Raw genomic sequence first — 26,737 nt, 5'->3', positions numbered from 1 at the left:
AGTGATGGTGTTTGTCTTCCCAAGCCACTGTTATGCATGGCATAATGCTGCTTTCCTGGAAGTTTCCTGCCCACCCATAGGAAGTGGTAGAATTCCTTCTTTTGCTTTGCTTCTGTGTGTAGCTTTTGCTTTACCTATTAAGCTGCCTTCATCTCAGTCCACAAACTTTCCCACTTTTACTATTGTGATTCTCTGCCCCATCCCACTGGGCAAGTATGAGCAGGTGAGCAGCTGGGTGGAGCGTAGTTGCCAGCTGGGGTTAAACCACAAGGGTCTTTTTTGGCACCCAACATGGAGCTCAAAGGGTTTGAGACAATGATATTTAATTGGAGTTTATAGCAGTCACTGATGAGTAGCTATGCACTGACAGATGCTAATGTCCTAAACTTTGCACTACAAATTTGAATTGGAGCTTATGAGTCAATAGTCTCTCCTTCACTTGACAGCTTCAGCCTGAATTTGATTTAGATAGATTTCCTTCCTCTTTTTTTTTCCTCACTTTCTTCTTTTCCTTCCCAATTACCTCTGTCTTCCACTATGCAGGACATCTGTCACCCCATCATTATTATGAACAGCAAATGTTCCTCCATTGTTTCCTGGAGGTTGTTTCCTCCCAAGCTTTCCTCTTCTAGTTTAAATCAAGCTGGTAATTTCGGATATAATGCTGCCACTATTCATTGTCATGCTTTGTACAATCATAAAAATTGCTTTTTTTTAAATATATCAACAAAAAGCAAATAAACAGGAAGTAACTAACTGACCTTTGCAGAAGCTTCCTTTGTCAATGGCTGTGAAGAGAGAGTCTATAAAACTCGTCACATGAGGCAGAATGTGGTCTTTGTTCATTGGTCTGTTCAAAATAAATGGGAAGACTTTTATTTCTGTTACACTGACACCTATATATAAAATTTTCTATCCCATTTATCTCTACTAAATTACATGTAGCTCATTCCAAGTTTGAAACCAGCAGCAAAACGTTTTTGCTATTTCTGACTCACAATTTAAGTTGTAGCATTCACTGCATCTTCTTTCTAACTAGTCCTTCAATAATTACTGAAAAAATACTGTTGAGAGAAGATAGTGCTTAAAACACACAAACTGAAAAGCGTCAAGAACATCTCTATACACTAAAGCACCAAATTTAGTGAGTAGGCAATCAAGAAGCTGATATTCTATTCCTGTCTTTACTGTTGACTCATGGTATTTCCATGCAGCATGTTTTTGTCTTCTTACCCCAGTTTCCTGAGCCTAGCACTAGCACTTATTGTCTTTTCCTTAGTAAAGTGATTTCTTACAGAAAGACAGCAAATAGGCAGTAAGAAAGTAGACAGTACTACAGAAATACATGACCACAGTACCTTAGAATACCCCGTACCTTATATGTGGTAGTACAACCAAGGCAACCCAAGACTGTGAAAGGTCAGTGATGTCTTCCTTCTCTGGTAAATGCATTAAGGACAGTACATGATCCAACACTGGTACTCCTGTCATTTCTCCTTGTCTTTTACTTGTTTGTTGCCTTGTATTAGAGCTAAAAATAAACCCCAAATTTTTAATAATTCACCACTGCATATCAGAGATTGTTCTTTTTGCTCCTACGATATTCAAAATTATGTTGTCTACTTCTAGCAAAAAAGACTTGCATAACACAAGAGATTTTTTTTCCTCTCAATGTCCTCTACTTAACAAAACATCATCTAGTCATGCTGCAGAGCACAAAACATGGCCCACAAGAAATGTCAGCTCTTTATTTCAAGTAGAAATAATATTTCTAGAAGAAAAGACACTGGCTCTCAGTTGAACACCCTCACAGCTGGGACATATAGACCCCAGGAACACCTGAGAGTCATCTCTACAACAGTTGTTAATAAACCACAATAACATTGACGCAGATGGATGACAGAAAACAATCAGTGAGGTAAAAGTTTTGGGACTTAAATGGAATCACAAGGTGAGCCCAAAACAACAAGCCTATCTGCAGGCAGAAAGGGCTGACACCACACTGGAACATATGAACAGGAGTCCTTCACACTCATGCACAGCAATCTTTCCATTCCACCCAGTGCTTGCAAGATCACAGCCAGAAAGCTGCATAGGCTTCACTCTTCAAGAAATACAGAAGCTCATAAAAAGCCAACAATAAGAATTATTAGAGGCTTAAGAAAATAAACTTATGAGATAAACCTCAAGGAATTAGGACTGTTGGTCTAGAGAAAGAAGATCTTAGACATGTATGATGATGAAGGCCTGCTATTTTTAAAAGCTTGATGCAAAGAGTAAAAAATATTCTGCTCTTTATGTTTCCAGCAGATAAGATAAGCAGCAAGGGATTTAAACTGCTGTAAAGAAGGTTGAAGTTATACAATGAGGACTGGGGGAAAAACCCCTAACAACCCAAGAAAAAAAACCAAAAGTCAAAAAGCCCAAATAAATTAAAAAACAACTGTAAAAGTATAAAGATACCAAAGTACTGGCATAGACTGCCAGAGGCAGCTCAGAAATCTGCAAAATTGGAGTATTTAAAAACTAGATAGGAGACAGGGTATGCAACTCTTGAGATGTCTCCTGACAGTAATTTACACTACTGACTCTTTGCAAGAGCACAAAAAAACCAGTCCAAGCAGGACCAAGTTCCTTGCAGCTCTGTGCTCCAAACCACTGAAAAAATAGAAATCAAGAAACAAAGAAAACAAGGGAAGAAAACCAAATTTAATCATTTTGACTCAACTTTCTGTTCCCAAAACCTCAGTGCTTCCACTACTATTAAATAAAAATAGGAAAAAACCCCACAGAGTAGACTGCTTAAAGGAAAAACCAGACCTTACATAAAAGGCAATGCAAAGTCAAAAGTTTTGAATTAGCTGAGTCAGAACTACTAGAAAAATCTCTATCATTAAATTAGCAATGGTCATTCTGTGCTTCAGTGGTTACCCCTAATTCTCTAAAGAGGCTCTGGGGAAAGCAACCACTTCATTGCAACCAAGCTAGGTTTGCAACTAAAAGCAGTCAAGCTGTGCCAGCACAGTGCTGCTTCTGGATTAATTACATGTCCTTTGATGTCCAGCTGTGTTCTATGGCAAGGCTATTGTACTGCTGCCAAGAAAGCTCCTGGACAAGACATATGCATACAGGGAGAAAAGCTGGGGCACAGGCAGGAGGTTAGCAATGATGAGAAGCTGAACTGCTGCACTCACTACAAAGATTAACTAACTGCCAAGGGATGCAGTTTGCATCACGGTGTTACAGATCCCCATCACATGTGCACCACAACACTGTTTGTATCAGCAACCACCTTTCCAAAGCAGCATCTCTTCTCATATGATTTCAAAAAGCAAAGTGATGTCCTACTGTATCACTTGGTTTGCAAATCTGCCAAAAATGCTGCCATTTTATGCAACTCCAGCAAATACTGGAGGGCAACTTTTATGTGCTCTGCACTGCCCTCAGGCCTAGAGCCACACAGACACATCTAGTGTTAGCTAAACTTGACAAGTCTCACCTGACAGATGCCTCAGTGAAAACAAGAGGATACTTTTCAAATGCCATTGAACCAATTGTAGGAGGCTCTGCTTTCACCAAAATGAGTTTAGCCAGAATTGCCACGGCCTCATCCTTTGTGATGGCATCTGTGCCAGAGAAGCAACGTTCAATGTATTCTAGAAAGCATGGGAGAAAATGCTGAAGAGACCAAAAAAAAAAAAAGTCAAAGATTGGAAAGTCTTTTAATCATCATCAAATCCACAAAAAAACCCTTGACACCAACCACAGGGAAATATAAATGCTCACAAATAAGCCAGCAAAGCATTGGACTTATCAGTTCTGGTGCCCCTAGACACCAGCAGGGACTGTAATTTAATGCAAAAACTCATTTTGCACCAAATCCAGTCTTATCAGGACACTCCAGATCCTTGACTTGGCTTTCACCTCTCATTCTGTTTAATTAATTTGATACCTCCCGATCACCACTTATACAGCTTACTCTTCATTTCCCCTTAGTTTCTCCAGAACTCATTCTCTTCCTCCCACCCATAACACACTCACCGTCTTAACAAGCTTCTTTTTGTGAACAGATACCTATCATGTTCTCCAACCCTGAGAACCCTTAACAACTTGAACACAATAGCACAAGTAACCTCTTTCCTTCTTATCAGATCATCACAGAAGTTTAAATAAACATCATGTCAACACACAACAATCCTTCAGCATTCAAGGCAGGTAAGTATACTGTGGAATCTCCAGTTCCCTTTGGCAACAAAAATAAACATAATGCACAATCACTTCCACCTACCCTCTCAAATTGCTTCATTGTGAACATTGCTTCAGAGAAGTCCAAAAGAAAATGCCGTTCAAATCTACTTGCAAATACCTGCAAGATGCAAGTGAAAGGTTGCAGAATGAGAGACATTTCATAGTGAGCTCTTCACTACCCATGGGACATGTTTTCTGGTATACAATTCAAGCATTCTTTGAACTCTTGAGATACTCTGCCTGGCCCTCTTGCTAATTCCAGCACACAGAGCAGCACTGTTTCCAAGTGACAATTCAGGTACAGAAATGCACAGTCCTTTTTAACAAACCCTACTGACACAACCCTTTTTGACCAACACTGCTGGATCCTACTGTCTCTGTGCAAAGACAACTGAGCTATCTCTTCAGTGTGATATGGAGAACAGAAGTTGAAAGTTCTAGGACTGCAGCACACACACACTGAGTGTTTCGCCCAAAACATATTTCAACTTGGCATTTTTCTCTGCAGCACGTTGCAGCAAGCTTACTACCTCACGGGCAGAGCAAACCTCTGTGCTTTTGAAGGATCCAAAACAGGAACAGTCCTTCAGGACACCCAGGATCAGTACTCCTCAATGCCAAGATAAAAGACACATCCAGATCTCTCTTTCCCAGACCCTTCAGAACACAAGGACAGCTTTAAGCCTCCTCCAGTTTAACACAAACCTACACAAATATCCTCAAATGTTTGAAGAAGTCTGCTGAGCAAAACTGGCCTCATGCCACAGGCAAAACCAATCTTACTTCAGCACAAGTCAACACTGAAGACCAGATGAAATTTGATCTCCTTTAAACAATTGCAAGTCTTGCTTTCCCATTGTAAATTGGGTGGCATTTTTATTTGAAATATTTTTTCACACACACTACAAACTATGGTCCACACTGTTAATTGCAAAATTATAATTTCCTGTAATATGAAAACTAAAGAATCAAACTCCATAGTATAATCTCCTGTTGATCTTTGCAACACTACATTTGTTAGGAATGTATGCAGCTAATAATGTCAATGCTCCAGGAGTAAAGGTACTACTGAAATATGCTTACCCCTGTACTTTCTAAATCAAAAGTGCACTTGTGTGAACCTTGTCCACAAGGCTAAGGCATGCTCATTAAATGCTTGGAAACTTAATGATTTTTATTTTTTTTTCACTAAGTTTGACTCAATGATCTGCTTTATCACCACAGGCAGGATGCATTCCTTCACTGCTCTCCTTCCTTTCTCTACAGAGGCTGTAGGTGTTTGAATTGAAGCCTGGATTTCATTGCAATGATGAAATCTGCCATGGTGACACTGCTATACTGACAGCCTGTGCAAGATTGTCAGGTAATCCCAACACCTCATCAGACTTCATTTAGGGCCTTGGGCAAGTTCTTCATCATCTGTGCAAAAAGGCTGAAGGGAACCTTACAGCATATTTCCTAGCCTGAAATAGAATGTCCAGAAATCACCCTGCTCTAGGGAATTTGAAGACTGGGATTTCTGGTATAAGCAGCAATCCTTGTTACCTTCTGAACAGCTTCCTTGGTCAAAGAATCTGGCAACAAAACATTTTCTGCCAGCAGGAATGCAGAAATGGCATTCAGCAACATCTTGCAGCAAGATGAAGAGATATATGGTGTCTGTAACATTTTCATTAAAACCTGAAATGAAAAGAGAGAACTCATATTTGTCCAAGAAGATAATGATTATCTGGTCTGAATGGCCTGGACAGTCCCTGGACCAGGAGGGCACAGAGTTCTAAGCTTCAGCCCACAGAAACAAATCCTAATAGCCCCACTGAAGTCTGAAGGCCCTAAATCTAGCCTAATGGGGTCAAACGTACGTGAATCTGGCAGAAATGCTCTATACCAGTGATATGGGGGGGATCTCCTCCACAGTGGCAGGAACAGACTCTAGAAGCAGTAGCTCATTTTCCCCATTGCTCATTTAAAGCTGGGCTACACTAACATCACCATACAGAGGTAAAATCTCACAGGATCAGAGAAGTAGCAATACTCGAAATATATGTATGTCTCTGTTCACTCAAATCCCAAGCCCAGTGATGCATCAGAAATGTGTATAAATGCCTCAGCTGACCATACCTCTTCCATATTCAAACAGTACCTCTCTGACACATCTAAGTGCCAGTCTGACCCACCTGACAGACATCTTCAGGCAGTGAGATTTTAGATCCATTTGCATGTTCCACTAAGATCAGATAAGCTTGTAGAATCCTTTCCATCTGCTCTGAAGCCACAGAGCAGTTGACCTTTGTTATTTTCCTCTGCAAATCTAGGAGTGACTCCTGTTTAAATAAAATAGAGAATTTAAATGCTTCAGATAAATGAACAGACACTGTTTCACTTACTGCTATTTGAAGGACATTCAGAAGAATCAGCTGCCCAACAAACTATTGTTGGCTCTTTCACACATATTTCACAAATTAAACTGTGCAGAAACTCTGTGAAATTTCCCTCAGGTAAAAACACATCCCCAGATTCCAGAAACACAAGGAACTCCTAAAATGAGGGTCCCCAGAAAGGCTGATACTTGACATACAAAGTAGGAAAGAGAAATATTGAGTTCCACACCTACAATGGTTTGGAAGCACCCAGCTTTCACTGGAATTATCAGAATTTAGGTACTTTTACACTTTATGCATCATTTTGCTAATGTGGATGCTGAGAGATTACTTATATAATTTACATTCTTCATTAGAGTTTCTTTCTGTCCAGAGAGACAGAAAATATAAACTTCTACCCTTGACCCAACAAACTGAACCCAATTTAGACAGCTATCACAGACTACATGAATACTTCGCTCTGAGCAAGATACCCCCTGTGCATCCATCAGTTCCCAGGGTAAAAGAAAAAGCCTCATTAAAAATAAAAGGAAATATGTCACAAATTTCCAAGATTTCATGCCAACTGCAGATGCTGAGTCAAAGAAACCTCAGGGATACAAAACATTCAGTGATGAACAAATCTGTAGCTAATGACAGTCAGGTTAGAACTGCTTATCATATTGGGTGAGGCCAGAGGAACAGGATGGGATTTTCTAGGAAACTGGCTAGTCACAGGAAAGCAGTCTCAAGAAGGAACCAATAGGAATTATTTACCCATGCTGGAAGGACTACCCTAAAAAAGCTCATGTGAACCATTTCCTGCAGTTTCCTGTTTCATCCCTCTCAGAAGCACTACTGACACAGTCTGTTGTCAGCTGCAAGAGGCCTCAATCCCCCTATCAGATCTTTGCAAACTTTTAAATATTGGTCAGGTAAGTAAAACATGCTGCCAGGCTGTGTCATTGCTGATTATTCTACATCACCCAGATCCAACACAGCACAGCCCACAGCACTCAGCTGTGCTCCTTCAGACCACAGTGCAACCACCAAGCAGCAACACAGGAACACCCAGACTGAAAACATTCTGATTTTCAGCACTTGGCTGCAAGGCTCAAACTTGGATTTCCACGTTTAACCCAACTCTTTGCCTTAAAAAGCTCTGAAGGGCAAAAAGCTTCCCTTTTACTGTCATAAAGTGGTTTTGAACCACCAATAGTTCAGCAACATAAAACAAGCACTACATTCCAACAAGGGTTCTGCAGTGCATGCAAAGGCAGACTGTACAAACCATCCTTGCCCAGCTACAAGTCTCACCTGCAGTAGCTCCCTTCTCACTCACAAAACAGCCACCAGGATAACTCTGAGCTTAGAAAAGAAGAGTGGAATGACTCTGTATTTTGTGTTCCCAAAGCAGATAAAAACTCATTTCTGGTCCAGTAAAACACAAACACTTTCTACAATAAGTGCAGAATTTTTTCTCTCTCACTCATGAATAAAAAAATAACAGTAAGAAGAAAAACAATCAGTGTACCTCCAGGCACTTGAAGACAATGTCAAAATGCTCCTTATGGATATGCACTGCAGCTGATTTGATCATCTGCTTGAAGGCTTCTCCAACAGCTACCCATGGTAGCTCAATTTCTTCTTCAGTCATAGGCCCCAGCTTCATCAGAATTAACTTCAGAGCCTGCACAGGAAAAGAGTATATAGTGATCTTACACTCAGACAATAAATCTAGCAATCCTAAAACCGATTAGTGCAAGGTATTGCTAAAATATTCCAGTGATCTCATTTCTTTCTAGAACTGAGAAAAAAATAGGCTATCACCTAAAATCTGAAACATCAGCAAGAAGTGTGATTTCAGCATACAGGCATACTGAAAAGGAATTACTTAAAACAACCATCCTGTCTCCAAAAATATTCTTAGAAGGCTTTCAGATCCTACCAGGTAATTACCAACATGCTTATCACCAAGGAGCCACTGAGGTGAAGGAGAAAACACCCCTGGTTTCAGTGAGGACTGCCTAAGGCCTGTTACAGTAACAGTTAAAGCAGCAATCTTGTTTTTACCATCTCTGCACAGGAGTGGAACATGTTCCGAACACCCTTGCACATCTCGAACAGCAGCTGTCCTACACCTTCCACCTTTTCTGGGTGCTCTCCCAGGTCACGGAGCATTAAATTGAAGAGTTCATTTTTATCAGAAACCTACAAAACATAAGGAGAAAAAAACATCATCTTCTATTCAGAGCTGCCAGATGGACAGAGACAATCAAAAGGCTCCACAGCACCATGTACTCCTAGTTCTGCCTTCCCACAACAGTTCAAACTCATTATTTCTGTGATCACATAAGGAAATTCAAAGAAGAAATTTGATCAGCTATTCAGTCACTATAGCTCCCACAACCCCAGAATGTACACAGGTCTGCTGAAGTCACTGCAGCTGAAATATATGGGTTTCATTCTTCTCATGCACATTTAAACATGTGCATAAATGCACTGTTAAATTGGTCACAACTGAAAGAAAGAAGTCCCTGTCCTGATGAGACAGAGACATGAATCAGCTGAACACAGAATCCAGTTGTCCAAAACTAGAACCACACTTGAGAATACTGCAGGGACTTCTGGACCAATACTGTAAACACCTCAGTTTCTGAGGATTTGACTTAGAGTTCAGAAATTTCCAAAAGCAATCAAGCAAATGAACATGCTTTATTAAGGTCTCTAAGCTAAGGACAAAAATGAGGATACTCAAACTTGCTAGCCAGTCTAAGGAATCCTGGCTTTTGTATGTTTTGACTAAAGAAAACCCAACAATTAACACTCCCTTTCCTTACTCCATGAAAGGCTGCTGCCTGATCTTGGCTGATCTGCCTGGGAATGTTACATGCAGCGATCTTCAGGAGTGGAAAAACGTCACAAGAATTTCAGTTCTACAAAGGCCTTTAAGTATTCGCGAAAAAGACAGTAAAAAAATGTGCACACACAAATTCAAGCCTCCCTTCTTCAGGATTACCTTACTATTTCTAGTCATTTTAGATAAACCAATCATAGGCATTTAGTTTAATGTCTCCAAACAGAGAGTGCTAAGGCCTCTATTTGCCACTTGTGACACAGAATGCATGACATTCTCAGTGTGACCAAAAAAAAACAAACAACCCAACAAAATGACCAAAAAATGATAACTCAAGGCATGCTGTATGCCAGTTCAGGCTTTGCTAACCCTTCTCTGGGTTGGAGAGAAAACCTAATGAGAAAACCTAATATTGCATATTGAATCCAAAAACCACCTCAAAATGAAGATAGCATCAAAGTACAAACATCCCACTTACCTTTCTCATTAGAAAGACAAAACTTTCAGCAGCAAAGTTTCTGATGTGGAGTTTGTGGTGAGCCAGCAGGGTGCTGTACAGGCTACAAAGACACAAAATAACCCATTGTCTTAGGGGCAATGCAAGAATTGCCATCAGCTGGTTAAAAAATTGTTCCCAGTTTACATTACCACTTTTTACAAACACTAAGAACCTGTCCTTCTAGAGAGAGCCAATACCTTCCCTCATCTATATTCCTTTCCACTCTCCCTGCACAAAGAACAAGAGTTTTGCAAAGAAGGTCAAATGACAGTCAATTTGCCAAGCAAATTAAGCCACAATCAGAAGTACCTTTCAGATCTGTAGATCTACACAGATTCAACTGCAGCACCAAGATTTTCAAGATATATGATTAGCAGCAATAAGTGAAATGAAAGCTGATTTATACGCCAGATTTGTATTTCAGTTGAGCCAACAGGCTCTCCTGTACACTTAAAAGTTTTGAAAGATTCAGTTTGCAAGGCTGACAAATATTTGCAGTTTGCTGGTATCAGTAACAGTGACAGATGGCTCATCACAGGTTCATTGCAGAGGGAGTGATGCTTCAGATTCTCTCAAACTGAGCAGATCATTTTTCAATATGTTCAACAGCTTAGCCTGGGCTGGGGAGGAAATCTGTAACCAGTTTTTTGCTCCATCTGTTCTAAACTGAAATTAGGAGGAAGAAACATGGAACCACTGTCTATGTCAAAAGTAAGAGCCCATCTACATCAGCAATTTCAGACTGAACAAGTGGTCGCACTGGGTCAGGCCACATGCTCAGTCAGTCTACAGCAGCAGCCAAAAGCAGATACCTGGGAAAGGTTTAAAAACACATAAAAAATCAGCCTTCAAGCACCTGCAGCTCAGGAACTCCCCAAGCCCATAAGTCCCTGCAGTTGGTAACACCCGGGAGCTTGGCCAGTTCCTCTCTGAGAAAAACTGAGAAAGTATGCTAAAAAGTACACTGAAGAATTAAGCCATGCATTCATGTGGCATTTACACTTCTACAGCATCTAGTAACTGCTGATCAAGACAGACATTAAATATGGTTTTTACCTGTATATATTGTTTATGTCTTTCACCATCAATCTCCACAAATACTTGTAGAGATAGGAAAGAGAGGTAAAAGCCCATTCTAGCAGCTCTGTATCCTGTGTATCCAATAACTTGGTGATGGCCAGGAAGAAGTCATGAAAGTGAGGATAGAAGTCAGCCTGAAGATCTCGAGCCAGCTGCACCACTAGACTGTGTTTCAGAAAATACACCAGTGTTAGTGCATTTCAATCAAAACCTAGTCAAATATTGCATAATCCAGCACAGTCCCCTTGGAAAGAAAGGCAGCATCACTTTTTAAAAAATATCACCTATTAGGCAGCTGGGGATGGCAAGAATCTTAAGATTTTCAAAAAATCAAGCAGACAACAGTAAACAAGAGAACAAATTATTAATGTCAAACAAAGCACATTAATATAATGTCTGACATTTAGTAAGTACTCCAGCTAATTTGTTTGCCTTGTCACAACTATATTTTTTTGAAGACTTAGAACCATAAAGCTCTACGAGGGAAATATGACCATTTTGGGCATCTCATTGCTTATTTTCCTCAAGCACAATAAAGATAAAGAACACTTACAACAGAAGTCATGCTCACTTGTAATACCATCAAGGGTTATGACTACTTCTTGTGACCATACACTTACTTTAATAGAGGCTGGTAAGCAAGACTGCCTTCGACTTGCAGATGTGTCTTCAAGCTCTGCACAACAGAACTTTGGTAATAAACCAGCTGGTTGAAGGACTGGCATTTGTTGGCCACTTCATTATAGAATTGCACTGTTCAAAAAACAAAAGAGAAGCCCTGAAAACTAGTCCAATCCCTGGTAAGCATGCAGGGTGTTAAAGAATAACAGCTCCACAGCCCAGTCCAAAAACCAGTCAATAGTCTCCCACTGGGCTCTGGATGAAGAAACACCTATTTTAGCAGTCTAAGGGAAGCAGGAAACATGAATACAAATGACATACCAAAATGGCGAGTGAGGTTCAGCTCCTTCCATTTCCGCAGTCCTTCGAAAAAGTAGGTTTCAACCTCCTGCCAAAACAAAGATGAAGAATAGCTACCAACCCTAATGAATGTGTCCTGCAAAGATGAAAGGTTCAAATGAAGACAACTATCAAGTGCCTTAAACATTTAAAGAATACTCTAAGAAATCTTAGTTACTCATTTCAACAGGCACTATGGCATTTCCCTGAAAATAAGCCTTTCTTTCAATACTCAAAACACATTTGAAAACGTTTTCTGATGACAGGACTTATTTACATAATTGCTTTTTATACCTCTGTTGACTGGCCTTGATAATCTAAGATGCTGAGCCATACTTCACCCAGCACAATGCCTTGGGATTTTCTTTTGGCATCCTCTCAGCTATTGAGTGGGAAGTTCAGAACAATCCAGAAGGCCAGGTGGCAATAACCTGCAAAGTGCTATAATCATAATGATGATTTATAGAAATGATCCTTGTGATCCATAAAGACACATGCTCCTACTTTATACACATGTGGCCAGTACGTGGGTGTCCACAGGTAACAAGTGATGTGTCCCACATGACAAGTGATAGAAGAGGAAATGGCCTGAAGTTGTGCTAGAGGAGGTTTAGACTGGATATTGGGGAAAATTTCTTCAGTGAAAGGGTGGTCAGGCATTAGAACAGGCTGTCCAGAGCAGTGGTTCAATAATCATCCCTGGAAATATTTAAAAGATTTGTAAATATAGCACTTAGGGACATGGCTTAATGATGAACTTTACAGTGTTAGGTTAACAGTCAGACTCAATAATCTTAGAGGTCTTTTTCAGCTTATGATTTTCAAACTTCAGATTCTATTGCAACTACTCAGCTACTCAGCACATGCAAGTCTTTCCAAGTCTGGTCCTAGGACTGCTAAATGACCCAGCAGCATCAGAAACAGGCCCACCAGCCACACGGAAGACATCAGGGTGGTACTGACAAAGTCCCTCAATGGCAATACTGTAGACTAGGTAAAAAAGTAAAAAGGATCAAAGCACGGAATGAGGCTCCAGAAAAAGCAGTTTTTGCAGGAGCTCCTTTCCAATTTCCTCCTAAATAAGTTTCTTTCATGGATTATGTCTACTTGTCATGTTATTTCAGAAAATAATCACAATTGTTGCTCTCACCTCAGCATAGCTCCCAGTTCTGTCAATCCGATGAATAATATCAATATTAATGTTGCTTAGGCGCTCCGAAAAGGTAAGAAACTGCAAAAAAAAGACACATTTCTTGCTCAATTCTGAGCACAGCCCTTCCAAATCTCTCAATAGTACACACACAGCAAACAGAAATCCCACTCCTAAAGACGGGCTGCCGGATAATACCCCCCAATGTCAGCCCAACAGGAAGATGCAGGCAAAACGCACAGGAGCAGGACTGACCTCCACCCCGCAACCTGCAAACCGAGGCTCGCAGCTCACGCGCCTGCACAACACAATGACAGAGATGCAGAGAAATCTACCCAGATTTCAGCAAACTGCCCCGCTCTCAGCCCTCCTGAAACAACCCTGGGTAATTTCACTGAATTATGTCCTACGCTAGGGCGGCGGGGAGCCTGCTGCCTGTCACGGACGGTGACCCGGCGGCCAGAGCTGCCGGCTACGGGGCAGCAGCAGCTCTCCGGCCCCGCTGCCCCGGCCGGGACCCTCGCAGCGCTGAGCGGAGCCCGCCACGCCGCCGACCCTCACGCCTCCTGCCGCCGCGCCGCTTCGGCAGCCGGGCACGACCGCTGCACTAACACCGAGCTCCCTTCCCCCGGCTAGCAGCCGCGTCCGGGCGGGCGCTCACCCGGTGCGTGTTGCCCGACTTGTGGGCCGTGGGCTTGCTTTTCATGGTGGCAGCGGCGGGGCCCCACAGCGAGTCCCACACGTGCGGTCCTAAGCGCCAGGCGCCGCCATGCCGGCACGGGCTGCCGGGAGCAGGGGCGGGACCGCCGGCGGAAGGGGCGGGGGATGCCGAACGAGACCCATGCCCGGAGCTGGGCGGGTCCTGTTCGCGTCTCACCTTGGCACCGAGCGGAGATTGCGTGGGAGCTGTGGAGAGAGCAGTCCCGCTCCGCCGTTGTCTGTGCGCTCTGGTGTAGGGCGGCGGGCTGAGGCACCTCGGTAGGCCCGGGAGGTCCGGGAGGCCACAGCGGTGCCCAGGGAGGAGCAGTTTATGCTATGGTCAAACCATGATTGGGCCGAGCGCAGCCCACAGCGCAGCCCTGATGGCTCGTCCCTGAACGGCCACTGCCCAGCTCCCTGATCTCAGTAGTGATTTTTGCCCAGACCTCAACAATTTAAACAAAAATGTTCATCGCAGACAAAGCACATGCAAACCAAGTCCTCGCACAAGAGTAAATGGTTACGGACTGGTCGTTTCTTGCAATATCACGGTTTATGGGAGCTTCTGGCTGCGGCTGCAGTTGCAGGAGGAGAAGGACATGCGAGTGAGGTGGGAGATGAAGTTAAGGTGGAAGGAGCTTTAGTGCGGGCAGGTGTAGTAAGGACAGAACCACGCCGTCGTTCCAGGTTGCGTCTTGGCCAGCTTGAAAATTTGTCCCTGCCGAGGCTGCCCGTCCCGCCTGCTGCAGGCAGCTCAAGGCACTGTCAGAAACCAGGCTTGCAGGCTGTTCAGACCAGGGCACTGTCAGGAACCAGGCTTGCAGGCTGTTCCGATGGAAGGACGCACAGGTGGATTTGAGCACAGCTGAAGTTCACGATTCGGAGCACGTAGGGACCCACAGCTTCGAACAGACCCAGCAGGTTAAACAGTGCCAGGTGCACCCAGAAAGGCTGCCCACAGGCAGGCAGTAAGCCATTAGCATGATAGTCATCTGGATAGGCAGGGGAACGTGCTTGCTTCAGCACCTGTGGAGTCAGAGCTACTGAGACTGCTTTAAACCTTGCTCTTCTGCTGTAGGAATAGAAATGACTTCTGGCGTTTGCATTAGGTAGGAAGAGAATACCTAATTAGGCATTTAAGTTTGAAAACGTTGGCTTAAGTGATTTCAAGGCCAAATATCTCCATAGAAAGTGCAGCCAAAAGCATGTTGAGAGGTCTAGATCCACAAGACCTTAGGGACCAATATGCAATTGTTTAGGAGCACAAATAACCCTCCAGAAGTGGTTAGTAAATTCACTTACTATGTCTCCTACCTATTGTGTACTTGTGGAAAACAGTAGTCTTTTTTTTCCATTATGAATAGCATCTATTCATAGAGTTGTAGAACTTTGGGATGCATGCACTACAAAATCATCCAAGGAAATGAGCAAAATCTAACATTCATGTAATGCGGAGAAGAGCTCAGGTGTGCTCTGGCTTGCAGAAGTCATCATCAGCAAAAGTAAAAGACATCAGAGGAAGTTTTTAAAAGGCTAAAAATGCTATTTTTGTGTTTGTAAACTGGCAATTTCTCAGAAGATTGAGACAAGGTAAACCTGCAGCTGCTGATGTTCCTGAGAGTATCTGGTTGCAAGAGCTACTCATGGTCTGCGTGTCAGCCAGCACTGAATACCACTGAATACCACTGAATACTTGGAGGTACACCTGAGTGAGCCTCAGGCTCATAGCCCAGGTATCAATACCAGTATGGCCAGGACAGTAGGTCTGCTGCCTCAGCTGGCAAGGTTCAGTGACCCAGAAGGGCCCTTCCCCACTTGTATGAGCTGCAGCTATGTTAATGATATCTTTATTACATACACTCCCCTCTGACTGCAATGTCTCAAGCCTCAGGACTTATTCTTTTCCAGTAAGAGATGTGGTTTTCCCATCTCTGGGTAGGCCCCAGTTCCAGCACCCTGTGATTATCTGATGGTTCCTGCCAGCAATTCTCCTTCAGAAATTTATGCTACAGGCATTGAAAATTAAAAGCAGATGGCTTTCTGAAGAGTAATGGCTTATTGGTAGTAATACCTGTAGAGGCATGTAGAGGAAACATAGTAAATGCATGCACTATTTGTAAAATAGTGCATGCATGTCTACCAAAGTAGTCACCAATTCAGATCTGACTTCTTCAAACACCCAGTGGTGGCTACAGCCACCAATCTCTTGACTCTAATCCATCAGCACTCCTGAAACAGGTCTAAGATTCCTATGTCTCCTCCATTCCTGGGCTTTTTAGTCCTGCAGTTCTAAATCTACTTGCTGGACTCAGCAAGAGCCAGAGCCACTTTATGTAGAAGCAAAGCAGGCTTGCCCTCTGGTAGTCTGTAGTTTAGCCTAATAGTAGTAATTGGGGTGAAATACCTCAATATTTAACCCAGGATGGTTTCAGAGGGCAGAATTAATCTCAGGTTATATAACCTATATGTGTAAAATGCATGTGTCTGCCTTTGAGCACCAACTTCAGTCTTCTTTTCTATTCACTGACGCTCTAGATGTATTCTTGTACTTGAAACATCTGTGTTAGGATAGAATTAATCCTAGGATTGGTAGTGTCAGGAAGTCTGGATGACTCCATTATATGTGCATGTTTGCAACTGCCCCTGTGGATGCCCCCAGCATGACATGGCTCAATAACTACATAAATTCATTGTATCCAAACAGGGTTACTGAGTTGCCCTGCTTCTGTCATATTTTATGGGTATTAATCACAAGCACAGCACATACTCTGGAAGTCCATCTGACGCTGAGTTTCTGACTTAAAGGACATGTTACCTGACACAAGACAATGAGCAGACAGGTCAGACTATTTTTAACCAGAGGACATTGTAGATTGCATAGGTGCGCAGGAGTTAGATCAAATTTTCATTCTCTTACCCTATTCATACAGGCATAGTGGAGTTTACATAGGTCATTATCTTGTGGGAGCATTTTTCCTTTCAAAATGAAATATAACAGGCTAATAAATGAACAGAAACAACTGTGAATTTGACCAAACAACTTCCAATCTTGGCTGCCCAAAGCTAGGTTTCTCAATCAATATTGAAGACACTAAACAGTTATCTGAGCTGGTTGTGAACCCAGAAGCCTTTCTCTTTGCCTATCTCAAGTCACTACACAGGTGGGGTGGATGTGGCTGTAAACCTACTGCATCACAGGAGTTCTTCAAAATCCTCCTGTAGGGAGAAGCTGGCGTGAGTTGAAGGCAGGTTATACAAGTGTATCATGCAGCTTGGTGTATTCTTTCAAATGAAGCAAACAGATTTTTATTTTTTAAATTTGTCTGCAAAGTAAGATGAGCCCTTTGTAACACAATGACATATTTTCCCTGCCAGTTTCCTCCTCAGCTTCTAGCTGGCACTTTGCCTTGCCTTGCGGGAGAAAACCCCACAAGATTATGTAGGATGTTGTTGAGAGCACTTCAAAATCAAAGCAGACAAGATAATGGAATCCTGTTCTGCAATGTGGTGGAACTGTTGGGCCACATTTTTTCTAATATGCCTGAAGCACAGCGATTCTGCAAATAATGCAACTCTAGGTCAATGCTAGCTGAGTCATGGGGAGAAGAGTAAACCCCTAGGTTTGCTGATCAGAGAGGGTTGAACAAGGGGTTGGAATTTAGATCCCAGATTTTCTGTCTGAAATACCCTGAACTTAGGGACTTTCCTCACAGAAAAGAGCACTGACAACCTGGTTCAAGCCTTGACACACCTAGGCCATCTATTTCAAGTCAGGATCCTGCTGCAGAGCTGAAATAGGTGGGCTGTACTAGCTCCAACTCTTGAAATAAACTGAACAGCACCAGAGTGCAGGGACTATCCACACCAATAGACCATCAATACAATCCCTGGCACAATGTTCCCACAATTCATGCCAGTTTTCTGCCCAGTAGGAACCCTCACCTGGGGTTTTTTTAAGGCTTTGGTTTTCTGTTTGTTGTTTGGGGGGTTTTGTTGTTTTTTGGTTTTTGTGGGGTTTTTTTGGGTAGTTTTTTGTGTGTTGTTGGTGGTGGTGGTTTGGTTTGGTTTTTTGGGGGTTTTATTTTGTTTTTCTTAGTGTTTTGGTTTTTTTTTTTGGTGGAGTTTTAGAAATTATTTGTGTTAGAAAGAAAAAGGGTCTGATTTCTGCACAGACCACATGTACACAGAGAGACCCAGGACAGGAGAGGTTTGCAGTGGTGGCTACAGCTGTTGTTCCTCATCCATTGCTCTGCCACAACAGCAGCAACAGAATTGGCTACAGCCTTGTTGAAAGCAACAGTAACAGAAACAGCAGGAAGAGGATTCACAGAGGAATCATGGTGCATGGAAAGGAAAATTAAAAGGCAGGATGGAGTCTTGTTCCTGAAGAGACATGCAAATGCTCTCCTGCATCTCATGCTCACCATTAAAATGAGAGGCATTTGGATTTGACAGAAATCCTCTGGATTTCAGGCTGTCTGTCATGTGTCTGGGACTACTAACAGTCTGTTTACAGCATGCCATTCAGGGAAAAATAAGGCCAGGCTCACTGAAAGGAATGGCATGTTCCTGGGATGGAAGAGAAGGTAATGTACAAAGCAATTGGTACTGTTCTTCATATCTCTGCATCCATCTCATTCATGGAATGCAAGTTAGGTATGTAGGTTTGATGTTTTGGCTAATTAATTTGCTGCTTTTTCTTTTCTTATTTGAAGTTTCAACTGTCATAGTATTCATGCAGCTGTAACTTTGCTTTCAGGTTCCAATAGAGTCAGTACTTCAGTTATCCATTCCTGATCTCATAGATCCTAGAGACATAGTGTACAAAAGCTGAAACTCCAAAGAAAGGATCTAATAATCTCAGCTCTGCATTGTACTGTAAGGAAAAATATTTAAGCATACATACCTGAGACTGCTAGGAAGCAGTCTAATTCTGATGTGTTCTGTCGAGTTAAATATTTGTGAGTACCTTAGAAAAGCAGAAAAAGTTGTACAACATCAAGAGACAAAGCAGCCCTTCTTGGCTCTTCCACTGTGTCATCAGCTGCTGGTACCAGCTGCTAAATTACAGATATTTATGAGAAATTTCCAATATTGGTCTATATAAAGCAGAAAAAAAGCCCAACAAAAAATCAAACCCTACCAATCAGCCAACCAACCAATCAACCAACCAAAAAAAACCACCAAAAAATGTTATTGATGCTGTCACTGCAGAGATGTTGCTAACACTAAGAAAAAGAAAATTAGTGCTGTCCCTTCTTATCATAAAATGTAAGTAACTTTTTGGACACTGCTGCTGCTTTCAATACCGATTTGTGGGTCTAATTTATGGTCAGATCAAATAGGAGCCATTGAAAGAACTGATAAAACAAACATACTGAAATAATAGATCCCTGTGTAAAAGATATCTAGGTGAAGATTGACACTTCAGTAATAAAGGAAAAGGAAATGAGCCTCCATCTCCAATTAAGAGAGAAAACCCAAAAGACTGAAGCAGATGAAGTCCTGGCTGCTTGAACTGGGCAAGCACTTAGCACAGGGGTGCAGTTCACCTCTCTGGCTATAGCTGCTGGCTGCACAGAGGGCTATATTTCACCTGGTGTTCATAGCCAGTAGAAGATTGCTTGCAGGGTTCCCACTAGCTCCTCCTTTGATGTGAGATGAAATGAGCCCCTTTAAAATGAGGATCAGCTAATGGTACTGTACAGATACAGAGCACCTGCTGTACCAAGAGATGGAGTCCCTTAAATCCAGCTGCAGCCAAAATGCTTCTCCTCAACTGCCATTACTGCTGTGCTTCCTTGTGCATCACATCATTCACCAACTTTGCAAACTGCTAACACTATCACATGGTATTAAACTGACTGTGCAGAAGCTGTGGAGACTTTATGATGCTAGATCAATACAATTTTTTTGCCTATTTAAAAAAGCATGTTGAAGTTATTATTTCTTCCCCATTGCCTTAGCCCCAAATCCACATTTTCATCAAACCCCACTCAAGAGTCTATTTGAACACATGCTAACACTGGAAAACAATACACTAAAGCAAGAGACATTAATTTTAAGAGTCTTGGTGTGCCTGGATTAATAAAATCCTCCTGCCATGGAGTTTGGTCATGAACATCCACATGACACATATCCACTGTTCCCCACCCACCACAGACCATCCATCACTCCTTAGCATCCTGCAACAGCCATAAGTCTGCAGTGCAAGAGGCCAGAAAACCTGCAGTGTGTCCCAGCAACATCTTGGGAGAGACCAAGGATGCTGGCAGTGTTTTTACTCTCCAGAAAAAACAGGGAATGAAATGAAATGTCCAGATAGCATCAGAAATAGGTGTAACAAATCTCACGTTATAGAGGGAAACAGAAGAAACAAACCAAGCCAAAGTCAACAGATGCAGATGGTTGGACCTGAGGGAAAAACCTCCTTCTTTATCTACTTTTGGTGATGGATGTTGCTTTGAGGATGTATGACAAACAAAGCAATTAAACACACAGAGCTGGTATAAATATGCATAACTGCCTTTAAACATTTCCAAGCAATGTATGTGTCTGTGTGATCTTAGCATGGACAGCCTTGGCAGAGAGTAGAAGAACTGAAGATGACCAAAAAGGGGTTTAAACGAGAGGCAAGGCAGTCAGTTCCTAGAGATATTAAAAAATTGGAAGAATGAAGTGGATAGGAAACAGCAGTTTTGGGGGAAATGCCTCATGGGACTGTGGGTCCTAAAGGAAGGGGATTCTTGAAGAAGTGTGAGAGGGAGGAGGAAGAGAAAGTTTCTTAATGTGAAGAGATGGGGGTGGAGATGAAAGGATTGAGGGAGCACAGGGGATTCAGCAGTAGTAATTACAAAGGAGGATGGGAGGCAGATAATAAGGGAGATGTCAGAACTGATGATAGACACTGGATTATAAATGCAAAAATAAATCAAAATAATCAAAAATCTAGTTAGGTCACTGGGGTAGTGGCAGGCAACATTTTTCAGTGTATTTTGAAGTAGCAGAGTTAGCAGGCTCATTTCCAGAGGCTTCCTCTGTAGAAAGTGCAAAGAGATGGGCTCCTCCAGGGAGCATATCAAAGCAACAGTTTCTTTCTGCAGAGCCTGTCTCTTCTTCAGCAGGGAGCCAAGCTGCATAACCGAAGTACCCTACACGGTACACCTAAAGCAAACACATATCAAAATCATATCAGCTAGGACATGTGATCTGAGATGGTTTGGATAGCAGGCAGTGAAAAAAAAGAAGGAAACAACAGAAAAAAAATACAGAAGTTCAGAAAAAAAATCATTTTTTTTATTTATCATTCTGGTGAACATTTGACAGCCTTTTCTCATACATTAACTGCAAGTAAGCAAACTAGTTGAATTGTAATTCTGTTGATGCAGAATTGAACACCTTAAATAAACAAAAGATCCCAAAGCCATGGGAATAAAGTTCAAACATGTAACTTATTTATCCATTTGAGTTAAAGAAGTAAAATCTGTGCCACAATTTTATTCCCATACTAATTGTTATTGTGAGCAAGTATTTATGTATGCTAGATCTCACTGCATGGACAGCCCATAAATATATTTTGAAATTTGTTCTTTTAGATGAAAGAGGAGAGTTCTCCAGCAAATGCATTATAGACTCCCAATAGTTCAGATTTAAATGCTCAGTAGTCAAGGCTAACTTAAGTACTTCCTTCAATCCTGGAGCACTCACTATTGATTTTAGAAGGTGTGTTGGTATTAGTAGGTTACACAATATAAAGTTCCCTTCTCAAGACCATTAAGTACTCACATTTAAATTATTTTCCTTGCAAACTGCATTCATTTGAATTTCAGTGGAATGTGAACATAGAAAAAACAAACTAAGGTGTCATTCAAAATGTCAACATAAACCACGACTTTTATGACTCTTTGGCTCTTTTCTCCTTGTTGATCTCTTTCTTTGCAAGTCACTCTTTCTGTCCTTGTGTCCCAGACATGCTAAGCATGAGAGGACAAACACTTCAAGAAAAAGTTGTTACCCTGAAGGACTTCCTAATGATTAGTGTCTGAAGCAATGACCTTTCCCAATTCTACGCCTCTTCAAATGTAGGATTTGGATAGGATGAGGATTGGAAATATGACACTCATGGAATTAGGGAACGATGCTTCTTGAAATATTTAGCTTGTTATGCTTATGGTTGTTTTTTAAGATATAAGACACTTGCAAATATCATTGCATCCTTGTTATTGCCCACAAACAGAACACAGTCTGTGCAAGAGACATTTCTATAAAATTACTATTAGAAAAAAGTTTCTAAAAGGATGCTTGGGAATGTACCCTAGTGATGTTACTGGATATAAAGTGGTAACAATTATGGGACATCTCTGTAAAAAAAAATCCCTGTGCTCAAAATACATGTGCCAGGTGAAGAAGCTCATCCAAGTTTCACAAAGAATATTGATTGATGATGATGATAATGATGATGATAATGATGATGATGTTCTTCTGAATCCCCTTTCAGGGTAATTGTGTCGTGTCCAAACATTATTAACAGAAAAAGGGCTAACAAAAAATAACCAAAAAGAAAGCTAAGAAAATCACTAAACAAGACTGTGGGAGATTAAGATATCTGCCATGTTTTTGGCTTGGGTAGTTAATTTTCTTTATAGTAGCTGGTACAGTGCTGCATTTTGAATGTAGTATGAGATGAGTGTCGATAACACACTGATGTTTTTATTGTTGCTAAGTTGTGCTTACCCTAAGCCAAGACAGTTTCCCAGGCTCTGCCAGTGAGCAGGTGCAGAAGAAAGTGGGAGGGAGCATGGCCAGGACAGCTGATTTGAACGAGCCAAAGGTATATTCCATACCACAGAACACCATTCCCAGCATATAAACTGAGAGGAGTTGGCCAGGAGACGCTAATTACTGCTTGAGTGTGGGCTGGGCATCAGTCAGTGTGTGGTGAGCAATTGTATTGTGCATTGCTTGTTTCTTTTGGGTTCCTGCCACCCCTTTTAATTGAAATCATTAATATTGTCATTATTGTAAATGTTATTATTAGATTTTATTTTGTTTCACTTATTAAACTGCTCTTATCTCAACCCACGGGTTTTACTTTTCTTTGTTTTCCATTTCTCCTCCTCACTGCAAGGTGGGGGGCAGGTGGTGATTGAGTGGCTGTGTGGTACTTAGCTGCTGGCTGGGATTAAACCACAACAGGAGCATTAAACCAGGAGAAGCAAAGCCAGGGATGGTGGTAGTAAGGTAACTAGCTATACTATGCCCAGAAATTCAAAACAGCAGTGTCTGGAAAAGCACAGCAAGTAGAAGAGATTAGGGTATATTCAACTGACCCTAACTGATGTTCAGAAATATGAAATGCCATCAGCAATGAGCTTCCTTTTCACCAGGCTTCTCAAGGTGACAAGTGATGCTGTATAGGAAGCCATTGCTGCAATTAAAATATTCCAAAAGTAAAAGAAGTGCATTTTTTTGAAGTATTTTTTTTTACTTGAAGTACTGCATTGTGAGAAAAATCTGACAGTCTAATTAGGAGTAAGTTGTTAATTTTGATATGTTATTCCGAACACTAACTGTGACGTAAAGGAAATTGAACTGCTAGCTCCATGAACAGAGGAGCAAATTGAATCTAGGTCCTCATATCACTGTTGGTTGGCTTATGAACTTAAAAGATGAGAAGCTTTGCCTGCAGTTTTGTGTTTTTAAGGTCTTTCTCTCAAATGGTCTTACCATTCCCTTAATAGAGGTTCAGCTCCTGCAGCAGTGTTCCTTTCAACAGGAACATTTATGAGATCCTGCATTTTTTTCCCATCTACTTCAATACAACTGATAGCTCCTTAATCTTTCTGACGCCCCAATCTCTCTAGATTTGGTGATGGTATACTGTGGTCACTGCATGAAGTGCAAACACTTCCCACATGCATACATGTATATATACATGTATACAAGGCATCATCCCACGTCCCTGATTTCCTAATAAATCATCAATTTTTTGCAGATTTTGTTTTGAAATTAGTTTGTTTGTTTGTTTTTACCAACAGCCAGCCATTTTCTGGCAAGGTTTCCAAACTGATCCTTGTTTAAGCAGCAGAGAACAATGGCCAGTCCTGGCACTACCCAGGTCAATAAAATTGACTATGAACTGTTCTTGATCTGCAAACTCAGCTCAGCTGGTGTAGGGACAGCTGAACCCCACATAGTCTGAAACGAAGCAAAAATTACTGGAAGTTGGAGAGCTCCCAGGCTGCCAAAGCAAAATGTAAAGGGTCTTGCATCACCACTGAACAATGGTCACCGGGCCTCCAGTGCTCCCCTCCCTCACTTACAATTGTTTTTGTCCATGCCCACATTTGCCTACAAGCAGGATAATCCCTCTATTTCTATTTTCTATTCCTATCCCTCTAAAGTCTATTTTCACAACTTAGTTCAGACAGATGGGCAGCATCTCTCCAAGTTCAGGGCTCAATATATTTATCTCATCCACAGAAGAAAATACATATGACTGATCTCCCAATGCAGTGGCCCATCCACGTGAAAAATAACAGGAAGGGAGTGTCCTTTCCTACAGACTTCCAGTAATACCTCACAGAGCTGTCCCATAGTGGAAATGAGCCCAATATAATCACAAGGAAGGAACCATTTGGAACCCATAGGTAGTCTGGGGTTTGTTTGGTCAGATCCATGGCCTTTTTAATTAGAGGGTGCTGGAGAGATGTGAGTCTTACCCCTCTTGCTATTAAACACTGAATCCCACTGATGTCAGTAGATCTTACAAAAACAGAGTCACAGCCACAGTGAGATGAGACACCACATAAGGCCCAGTGGAGATGAGGCAAAAGTGTTACAAGAAGATAATGAAAGATACTCTCTGAGTTTGGAAGCCATTTACGTATCTGTTGTAGCAATGAGAGAAAGCAAATACTTGCAGTTCTGTCTCTGTTACACAGCACAAACCAATAGAGCTTATTTAGTTCCCTGAGTGAAAAATCCAGAAAAACATTTAGTCTTGTTCTCCAGGTTCACTTGCTGTGATTTAGAACATGGCCATCATACAGATTTGCTCCTGGTTCCAAAAATGGAAACATCCACATTGGAGGATCCAGCCTTTCATGCCATGTCAATCATGATGACATTTGAAAGACAATTTGCTTAACACTACTGGTAAAAGAGCCAAGGATGCCACGTGAAACCAGAGTGATGTGCATTTCCTCATAGCTGCTTGTGTTTCAGTTAAGAAACATGATTTGTTTTCCAGTACATGTTATCACTTGCCGTGTTTACATTATGTCAAAAATTATAAAGAAGCCAAATCAAAATTGTATTAATCCTGTGTAATTAATACTTTAAATGCATGTTATTGTTTGAATGGTTTGAGCAACATAATTCCTGAAGAAGTGCAAACAAAAGACACTGAGCATGAAGCTCTGAGCAGCACAAGCTGTGGGTCTGGGCCAGAGCCTGCTTATGTCCTTCCTGTGAAAAAGGGCTCATGCTTTTTGACAACAAATACTTTATTTTTGGACAACACCAATTCATTGCACTGAGTGAGGATGTGCTGGTTTTGATTGAAGCTTTGCTTGGAAGGTTTATCTTCTTTCACCTTGTCAGAAGTTGATTTAGGGCAACCACTTCAGATGATCAATAAATCAATGGCCTGACTGGTAGATGTAAAGCATAAGTTTCTTTCTTGCTCTTCCTCAACAGGATATCTGGAAGCTCTTACTCATTGTGTAAGTAATTAGAGAGTAATTGGGCCACAGAGATTGATGCCCTAACCTGCTGTGGTGAGATTAGGACATGCCACTTGCACACCATGGCCAGCTTCTGTCTCTTCAAGGCCATTCAAACTCCCAGATAGGCATCTAAACACCAGTCCAAAACAGACATGATTTCACAGCTCAACTTAATAATCCTGACAGACCAGACTTCCTTCCACCTACTCCCCCTCCTTCCAATATGCACTCAGAAATAACTCCAAAAGGCCTGCAATTCCAGAACTCCCAAGGAGAGAGAAATGTTCCATCATCTGTGCTTGGCTGTCAGGTGTCTGTCTGGTCATTTCTGTCCAAGATATAGAAGGCTGCTGAAAACCATGTCTCAAAGTGGTCAGATACAGGCAGCTCAGAGCACCTTGAGCTGAACCCAGAACTCTTGCAGCAAAGACTACTTCCAGTTTATCCAGCTATGGATGAGAGCCAGAAGAGGCTGGGCAGGAAGGAAAATTATTCTACCTTCCATGAAGGAAAACAGGGTAATTTTTAATCCTCAAGCTGGTTCTGACTTTTACTAGGTAATCACCTCCAGCATAGCACTTTGCCAATGTACAGTTCAAGATGGAAATCTACTGTGCAAAGCTTCTAAACTCTGCCACAAGGTGTGCTGTGTGTGGCTGCATGCTGTCAAGCACATCTGAGTCAGCTTTGGTATCCTTTCATCTTCATTCCCCATCTGGGATTGCTAATATATGGCAAAGTGGCCAAATATGGTATTTGCTGTTGGTCCCGTGTCTACTGCTGGCTATAGAAATAGGCACATCTCCACCACTGGACATGCATATCCTTAGAATCCTATAGGTGTTTTTGATGTATTCCTCTATGGGTAAGATGTGTGAAGCTCCATTTGTGATGTTCCTGTGCACTTTGACTCCTGAACTTGAAGACGATTAGTAAAACTTCTGTGAGCACAGTGCAGGTAGTAGGGTTTCCCGGTTGCACAACTGCAGTATTCAGCAGTCTCGTCCTGGTAAGTCTGATTCTGTGAGTTTCCTTCCAGATTGCACAACTCATGGAAATGTATACATTAAATTATATTTTCACCTCAGCCCTTTGGGGAGATGGTGGAATATGCTAACGAGCGAGGGTAGGTTCCCCATCCTGGGGAACTCTCGT

General features: G+C 41.8%; 1 protein-coding gene across 1 annotated transcript in view; it reads right to left on the bottom strand.

Moving 5' to 3' along the window:
* UTP20 (UTP20 small subunit processome component) overlaps positions 1 to 13,914 on the bottom strand; it is a 63,133-nt gene extending 49,219 nt beyond the window's left edge. The window contains exons 1-14 of the mRNA XM_054271354.1: positions 13,816 to 13,914; positions 13,155 to 13,235; positions 11,987 to 12,053; positions 11,665 to 11,797; positions 11,021 to 11,209; positions 9,944 to 10,025; positions 8,682 to 8,819; positions 8,143 to 8,298; positions 6,426 to 6,572; positions 5,794 to 5,928; positions 4,289 to 4,366; positions 3,500 to 3,678; positions 1,376 to 1,531; positions 762 to 850 (exon numbers count right to left, since the gene is read on the bottom strand). Coding sequence (XP_054127329.1) covers positions 762 to 850; positions 1,376 to 1,531; positions 3,500 to 3,678; positions 4,289 to 4,366; positions 5,794 to 5,928; positions 6,426 to 6,572; positions 8,143 to 8,298; positions 8,682 to 8,819; positions 9,944 to 10,025; positions 11,021 to 11,209; positions 11,665 to 11,797; positions 11,987 to 12,053; positions 13,155 to 13,235; positions 13,816 to 13,860 — 1,675 coding nt within the window. The 5' untranslated portion in view covers positions 13,861 to 13,914. The remainder of the gene's footprint in view (positions 1 to 761; positions 851 to 1,375; positions 1,532 to 3,499; positions 3,679 to 4,288; positions 4,367 to 5,793; positions 5,929 to 6,425; positions 6,573 to 8,142; positions 8,299 to 8,681; positions 8,820 to 9,943; positions 10,026 to 11,020; positions 11,210 to 11,664; positions 11,798 to 11,986; positions 12,054 to 13,154; positions 13,236 to 13,815) is intronic.
* Between the last annotated feature and the right edge of the window lie 12,823 nt (positions 13,915 to 26,737).

This window comes from Melozone crissalis, unplaced genomic scaffold, assembly GCF_028551555.1.
Source record: "Melozone crissalis strain CALT ecotype California unplaced genomic scaffold, PUWL_Pcris_2 ptg000004l_1, whole genome shotgun sequence".
Taxonomy (NCBI): Eukaryota; Metazoa; Chordata; class Aves; order Passeriformes; family Passerellidae; genus Melozone; species Melozone crissalis.
This window is presented reverse-complemented; position numbering and strand designations above follow the sequence as displayed.